This window comes from Drosophila suzukii, chromosome 2R (assembly GCF_043229965.1).
Source record: "Drosophila suzukii chromosome 2R, CBGP_Dsuzu_IsoJpt1.0, whole genome shotgun sequence".
In the NCBI taxonomy this organism is placed as follows: domain Eukaryota; kingdom Metazoa; phylum Arthropoda; class Insecta; order Diptera; family Drosophilidae; genus Drosophila; species Drosophila suzukii.
Window position 1 is genome coordinate 7263112 of NC_092081.1, and position 7802 is coordinate 7270913.

The following is a 7802-nucleotide window of genomic DNA, read 5'->3' on the forward strand; positions in this document are numbered from 1 at the left end:
ACCCGGCTATGAATAATTATTAAAAATTTAAGAGCGCACGCACTCCATTCGTGGGCATAAAATAAAAATTTAATGGCATTTAAGTGGCCCCCGGCATGTCCTTTATATGTATGTGGAGAGGAGCCCCTTAGTCCCCCAGAAGCTGAAAAAAATATATTTTCTGGCAGGCACAATTAATATTATGGCGTGCCAGCCAAAGTTGATGTGGCACCTTGCCCAGCCCCCGGGAAAAAAGCACAGGAAGCACTTAGCGTCGCAACATGCGAAATAAAAAATGGTGCTGCCTGCTTTTCAGTGGAAAACGAGGTGGGGTGGAGTCGAGCCATTGAACTTGTTTCGGGTGGCTGGCAAAGGTCGTCGAGGAGTCAGAGTTGCAAAAATGAAAAGTCAAATAAATAATACCCGGCCGAACGGAACAGGACAGTAAAAATGCCCATAAGTGCCGGGCCATAACTCAAGCTCGACTTTATGCTCGGTCCAATTACCTTGTCTCGGTGAAATTGCCCGCTGCCTTTGTTCGGCCTTATCGTTTCGCTTATCGGGGGCACACTGTCGGGCAGGGCCTAATTGAGCTAATTCCCAGCCGGATCCGGTCTTAAAGCTATATAGCTCTCGGCATCCATCAGTCGCGCCGGAGTTGCAAACTTATGCAAAATAAAGACGAGGCGTGTACGTGACCAAGTGCGTAATATGCAAAAAGTTGAGCCACCTCCCTACGCCCTGCGAATCGCAAATGAATGTCAGCCAAAGGACGAGCACACACCATTTATATATATGTTATATGTTTATCCTGCGGAGGGAAGGAGTCGGGGCTTGTCAGACAAGTCATGGCCATGTAGGATCACCGGAGCAACGCCATTTGAATTCCTAAGCAGGCAAACAAGCAGGAGTCTACGTGGCTTGGGCTAGAGGGAAAAGTAAAAGTTTTCCTTTAATTTCGGACAATTTATTTTAATTTGCCGGAAAAAGGAGCTGGCATTCTGGCATTCTCACTTGCAAATCATGTGGCCTGCAATTAGGCGACGCTTTCACAAACAACAAAGGCGAATCGCAAGTAATTTGAATGGAGTGACATGGAGACTAGCACTGTCAACAGTCCGATTCCCCGCTGAATTCTCGGGGCCAGGAGTCAATTCCCCTGTCGCCTCGACAGCTGCTGAACACGGTGCGTATGATTGATGCAGACTACCAGACGCCGCAAATGTAATTTGCGAGTGTTTCTCCCTCTCCTGGGCTCCTTGGGGACTCCGTTGACGGATGAAGTTTCGCATAGTTTTGGGCCATCCCAAAACCACGTTGAATGTTAAAGTACCACTTTGGCACTTATGAAAAATGAGCACATTCAGGAAAGTTACCAAATCTTTTTTAACTAAAGGTCTCAGCTGCAGTTTTGGGAAATATATTAATACATGTTAAAGGTAACAATAAGAGTAGAAATAGTGCAAAGCAAAAGCGACAAAAATTATAAGCAGTGTCTAAAAGTTTTCAGCACACCCCTCAGAATTTTATTTTACTATATATGGCTTATAGATGCAAAATCGCTCAGCAATATCTTGGATATTCTACACCCAGAAGAAGAACGTTATTGATTTGAGTCCACTGAACTTAGTTTTAGAAACAATGGAATAATAATGTCTAAACATAATTTTAAAAGCCCTTAAAAATGTGCCTCCTTTATATATTTAAGGCCTAATTGAACTATAACTTTTAGTCTATAAATGGTTTTAATTCCAAATGGTCATAATATGATAAGCACATTCTTCAATCCATGTATAAAATTTTTTAGTCATATTAAGTTCATTATTCCTTAAACTAAGATCAATGAACTAAAATTAAAGAACATTTTTTACCTGAGTGCAGATCAAACAGAATATTAACCTACAATTGGAAAAACAATAACATTTTTGAACACAATTAAAATTATTATGGATATATGTCTGCCAACTTACTGGAAAAACCATTAAAAGTTCTCGTTTTAAAAAGATCTTCTTTGCTTTACTCCAAGCAAAGCTTCCACATCTTAAAGCGGCGTTGATCTTCGTTTTGGCCGAGGTAAATTCAATCAAGTCCCTCCATTTGCAAGCCAAATTGAAAACATATGTTCCAGCTTGGCATTTTCCCCGAACTTAAGACAAACAGGGCGTGCGGAGTGGGAAAGCTACTTAAAAATGTTGCACACGTACAGCCAATTGTGAGCAAACAGTCCAGGGGAAGGAGCCCCGGGGTGGAGTCAAGGAACTTTGCCGCCACATCCGAAATTCCCCTGACAGGCTGGCAGAGGCAGCTTCATCGGGCTTCCACGTCCACATCTCCATCGTCATCATCATCGGGCACATCATGAGGCTCATCAGCATCAACTTGTCTGTCCCTACATCGCCCCAAGAGCTACTAAATTTCACGCAATCACGACCACACACACAGGGTCCTTCGTCCTTCTTCAATTTTCCGTAGCTTTTTTTGTGTGCCGGCAACTGCCTAATAAAATATTTAGTTGCTGGGAGTCATTGACAAGTTTGCAGACAAGGTTCCTTGGGTTTGTGGTCTCTTTATGCTCCTTGATGAGACAGATACGAGGATGTCAGGTGAGTTGTGCCCGTTTCTCACCTACTGCCTGCCATCTATCCCCCAGCACTGAAAGAAAAGTTCTAGTAGTAAGTTCTAGAAGAAAGATATATGGTTTAACTTTTGGTAATAATATAAGCTTACAGAAAAATCTGGCCAGGTCTGAATTGAATAATCTTTGTTCCTTATAGATACATGGATTAATTTGCCTAACTGTTGTTAAACTTTTTTTCCCAGTTCACCGATTTGCGTCCCTCGTTTTTTACGAGGCCCCAAACGTATTAAACGGTCATTGAGACCGTTTTGCACCAGGAAATAATGAAAAATTCAAAAACCAATATTTAAAAAGCCATCAAATCAAACAAAGTGCAACAATGTGTGATCCCAAATCGGCAGCCCTCCGTTCCATTTGGGGTATCCTTTCAGCGTTTAATATCTCATCAAGTGTTACGCTTTACGACTACTTAAAACCCCATAAAAAGCGAAACAGAATAAAACTGTGGCAAGGAACAGGCAGCCGAATCCCAAACAAAATCAACGCCGAAAGCCGTAAATTTCCACCCGTCGGTTTCAGACGGGTTTTCCAGGAAAAAGCTGCTGAAAGGAAAGCGAAAGGAAATGCAAAAAGCGAGAAAGCAACAGCAAAATAGCTACAAAGGCAGCGACAGCAGCAAGATTTAATGATGCAGCATGATTTGCGCATAAAAAGAAGCGGAATAGAATAGAATCAAATGGAATAGAAGGGGCGGGGGGCGTGGCAGGGGGCCTTATAGCCTGACAGACATCGGCAACTGCTGGGCAAGCTTTGATAAAATGCAGCACTCACATCCACAATCACTTACATCCTCCCATACGACATATACTATGTGTAGGACATATATATTCTAACACTTTAGTTGCGCATAAAATGTAAAAGGACTTTTCATGTGGGCCACAGCAGGGAAAATGGAAAAGCAGCTGAGTTTGCTGGGCAAGCAATGTATGCACATATATACTGGAATTTGAATGCATGCCTGCGTCGAAGGGGTGAATAAACCCTTATGAATACAGAAAAGCTACAGTGGATACTAGAAAAAAACCCGGTTAACTTATATTTGGAGACAAATTTTTGTCTCCATTTAAAAATTCTAAAAAATGTAGATAAACATGTATCATGTTTTTATTCTAATATACTTATATACTGAATCAAGGCTCTTCTTTTAATATAAAATATTTTGGACATGCGACATGTGTTCCAGATACAATTTTCGTTGAAAAAATATATAAATGACTTTAAAAAAATAATTTATTTTAATAAAAGTCTCTTAAATTTTGAGGGGTAGGGTTTCACGAAAGAGGACAGAGCTTTATACCTTAAATAAATAATATTATATCTAAAATAATGTTAACATTTTAGCTGCGATGTTGTTCTAATGTAAAAATATATTCATCACGCATTGCTGAATATTACATTCAATTCGTTTGTACCCTCATCAATACCAATCAATTAAATATTTTCTGCCACAAATTTCTAAACTTGACGAAAAGGGAAGTAGAAAATAAAACAAAACTTACCTCGATAACAAAACCGTCTAAATATTTAATTATGTTTCTTAGCTTTCGGCTAATTTGATGTTTTAACCGTTTGCTTGTTACTTTGTTTTTGTTGGTGGCTTCAACTTACCTTGGGTCAATATGCTAAAATATTAAAACAGCGAACCCAAAGATCAACAAAAGCTTCGAGCCGAAGCCGCTGGTCGGGTCGGGTTTACATCATATTCAGCCTGACTGTCATGACAAACTGGAGTTCTAGTATGATGACATAAGCATAGCGCTTAAAGTTTGCGAATCATAATTAAAGAAACTATGGTTCTGTCCGAATTTTTAAGTGAGCACTTCATTTGGCATTTTGTTTACAAGGTGTTATCAAACTTTCGTTCTTGGTGAAGAAAGTGATGTAAACTATATAATTATTTCATCAGCTATAGGCCAAAAATGGTATCAGTGGTATGATAGCTAAAATACGCACCATTATCAGCAATTGAGACTGCGTTTTAACAACAATGTCAAGCCGTTACTTTTTCAATGGGGTATAATGAAATCTATATTATTATATTGCAATAAGTCATCGTTCGTTTTATACCGTTCTTTTTATTAATGAACTTAATGTAATTAATTTCGTCATACGCCTACAATTAAAAACAATTCCCAAGTTATATACGCTAAATGCATTATAACTGGATTCTCACCACAATACCTTAATCAGAATGAGAAACTAAGCTGTGTGGAACCAATTTAATGTTAGAAAGGTATGGAAATAGTTTAAGAAAGCGTCATACAAATTCGTTCATCGTTTTGAAAGAGATAATAATTAATTATAGGTAATGATTTGAGATATTCCAAAGGTTATCTTGTTTCGATAATGTTCCAATTAGAACAGAAAAGAAACAGAACCGATCATGGATTACTCAAATTTAAAATTCGCCTTTTTTGTAGTACTGTGTTATTATTTGTTGTTAGAAATTATATTGAACTGGCAGATACATTTTTGATAAGAATGTTATAGAGAGAAGTGTGCCTAAAACCTCTCTCAGTAGATAAACAAAAGTGTAAACAAATATGAGCAACACTTATATTATTCTGGCAAACCACACTGATTGTTTAAAGAGAGCGGTAGATAGACGCTTTTTGCTTGAGTTCATGACAACAAAAGTAGAAATAAAGCTTCTAACCTGTTGAGAATACAGATAGAGGTTTATCTACATACAAATCGATTACATACGTATTTCTGATTACGTGGGGTATAAAATGCGCATTCGGGCAATTGTGAAACTCAGTTCGCAATAAATTCTCCGGGTGGTAGAACGTTACTTTCCTCGCAATGGCTGTCCTAGAAATTGGTCTGGCCCTCCTGGCCATCGGTTTTCTGATCTACAAATGGAGTACGGCCACCTTTAAAACCTTCGAGGAGCGGAAATTGTATTTTGAAAAACCATATCCATTCGTCGGAAATATGGGTGCATCTTTCTTTCAGAAAGCCTGCTTTCAGAAGCAGCTATCCGAGTTCTACGATCGCACTCGTCAACAGTGAGTAGTTCACAACACAACAGTTTCATGTTGAAACATGGCTAAGCAACTTAATTGGAATTTCAGCAAACTTGTGGGCTTTTTCAATCTTCGCACCCCCATGATCACGTTGAATGATCCCGAGCTGATCAAAAAGATCTGCGTGAAGGACTTCGACCACTTTCCCAACCACCAACTCTTCATCACCTCCAACGAGCGCCTTTTAAACGACATGCTCAGCGTGATGAGAGACCAGCGATGGAAGCACATGAGGAACACCTTGACCCCTGTCTTCACGGCGGCCAAGATGCGTAATATGTTCACCCTGATGAACGAGAGTTTCGCGGAGTGTCTGCAGCATCTGGACACCTCGGCCACTCTGCCCGGAAAAAAGGGTTTTGAAGTGGACATGAAGGTTCTGTGCAACAAGCTCTCCAACGACATTATCGCCACTACAGCGTTTGGACTGAAAGTAAACTCGTATGAGAACCCAAATAATGAGTTCTACGACATCGGGCAGTCACTGGTTTTTTCCCGCGGAATGCAGTTCTTTAAGTTCATGCTGGCCTCAATGGTGCCTAAGATTTTTAACGTAAGTTCATTCATAAGATTTATATATTGAAACTTTTTATAATTTATTTATTTGTTTTTTAGTTCTTTAGACTGACAATCTTTGAAGCCGGCAAAGTGGAGTACTTTGTTCGTCTGGTGGTGGATGCGATTAGGTACCGGGAGAAGCACAATATCTCGCGTCCCGACATGATCCAGCTGCTGATGGAGGCCAAGAAGGAGTCGGAGGATAACTGGACTGACGATGAGATTGTGGCCCAGTGCTTCATTTTCTTTTTCGCTGCCTTTGAAAACAACTCCAACTTAATCTGCACCACCACCTATGAGCTACTCCATAATCCCGAAGTCCAGGAGCGTTTGTACGAGGAGGTTAAGGAGACCCAGGAGGCTCTGAAGGGCGGTTCCCTCACTTACGATACTGTGCAAAAGATGACCTATATGGATATGGTTATTTCCGAATCCCTCCGAAAGTGGTCTTTGGCCGCCGCCACCGATCGTCTTTGCTCCAAGGATTACACCCTCACGGATGAAGATGGCACCAAGCTCTTCGACTTCAAAGTGGGCGACCGCGTCAACATCCCCATTTCTGGGCTGCACTTGGATGACCAATACTTCCCAGAACCCAGAAAGTTTGACCCGGAACGTTTTAGCGAAGAACGTAAGGGAGAATTGGTGCCCTACACCTATTTGCCTTTCGGCGTAGGACCTCGAAACTGCATAGGTGAGCCAACGAATTATCTATCTGTTTATTGTTTATGCATTTATAATTTTTGTGTATATGCACACCTGCAATATTTTAAGTTTAAGGTATAGCTAGTACCGATATACCAGGTTTAAAATATATTATAGCCAATCATAAATAATATTGTATTGTTTAAATATTTGCAGGAAACCGATATGCTCTGATGCAGGTCAAGGGCATGCTATTCAACCTCCTGCTAAACTACAAGATCGAGGCTTCCCCGAGGACCACCAAGGATCTTTGGGGATCCGCACGCGGTTTTAACTTCACCCCCAGGACCGGCTTCTGGATGCATTTGGTTCCGCGTAAATAGAATGATGTGAATACTGAACAGACTACTCAGCTACTATTAAATAAAATGCACATAATTATATAATATTTAACATTTAATAGGCACTTGTTATTATTACACAATAAAATTTGTACCAATTTAAATTGTAGTGAAATGTTTATACCCGTTACTCGTAGAGTAAAAGGGTATACTAGATTCGTCGGAAAGTATGTAACAGGCAGAAGGAAGCGTTTCCGACCCCATAAAGTATATATATTCTTGATCAGGATCACTAGCCGAGTCGATCTAGCCATGTCCGTCTGTCCGTCTGTCCGTCTGTCCGGATGAACGCTGAGATCTCGGAAACTATGAGAGCTAGGCTATTGAGATTTGGCGTGCAGATTCCTGAGCTTCTTACGCAGCGCAAGTTTGTTTCAGTAGAGTGGGCCACGCCCACTCTAACGCCCACAAACCGCCCAAAACTGTGGCTCCTACAGTTTTGATGCTAGAATAAAAATTTTAACTGAAATGTAATGTTCTCATCAATACCTATCGATTGACCTAAAAAAAAGTTTGCCACGCCCACTTTAACGCCCACAAACCGCGAAAACC

General features: G+C 40.5%; 1 protein-coding gene across 1 annotated transcript; it reads left to right on the plus strand.

Annotated features, from left to right (window-relative positions):
- Positions 1–5368: 5368 nt before the first annotated feature.
- Positions 5369–7354, plus strand: LOC108017741 (Cytochrome P450 9b2). Its single transcript, XM_065863130.2, has 4 exons — positions 5369–5628; positions 5695–6199; positions 6262–6898; positions 7066–7354. Exons 1-4 carry the CDS (start codon positions 5423–5425, stop codon positions 7230–7232), a joined length of 1515 nt encoding a protein of 504 aa, XP_065719202.2. The 5' UTR covers positions 5369–5422; the 3' UTR covers positions 7233–7354.
- The last annotated feature ends 448 nt before the right edge of the window (positions 7355–7802 follow it).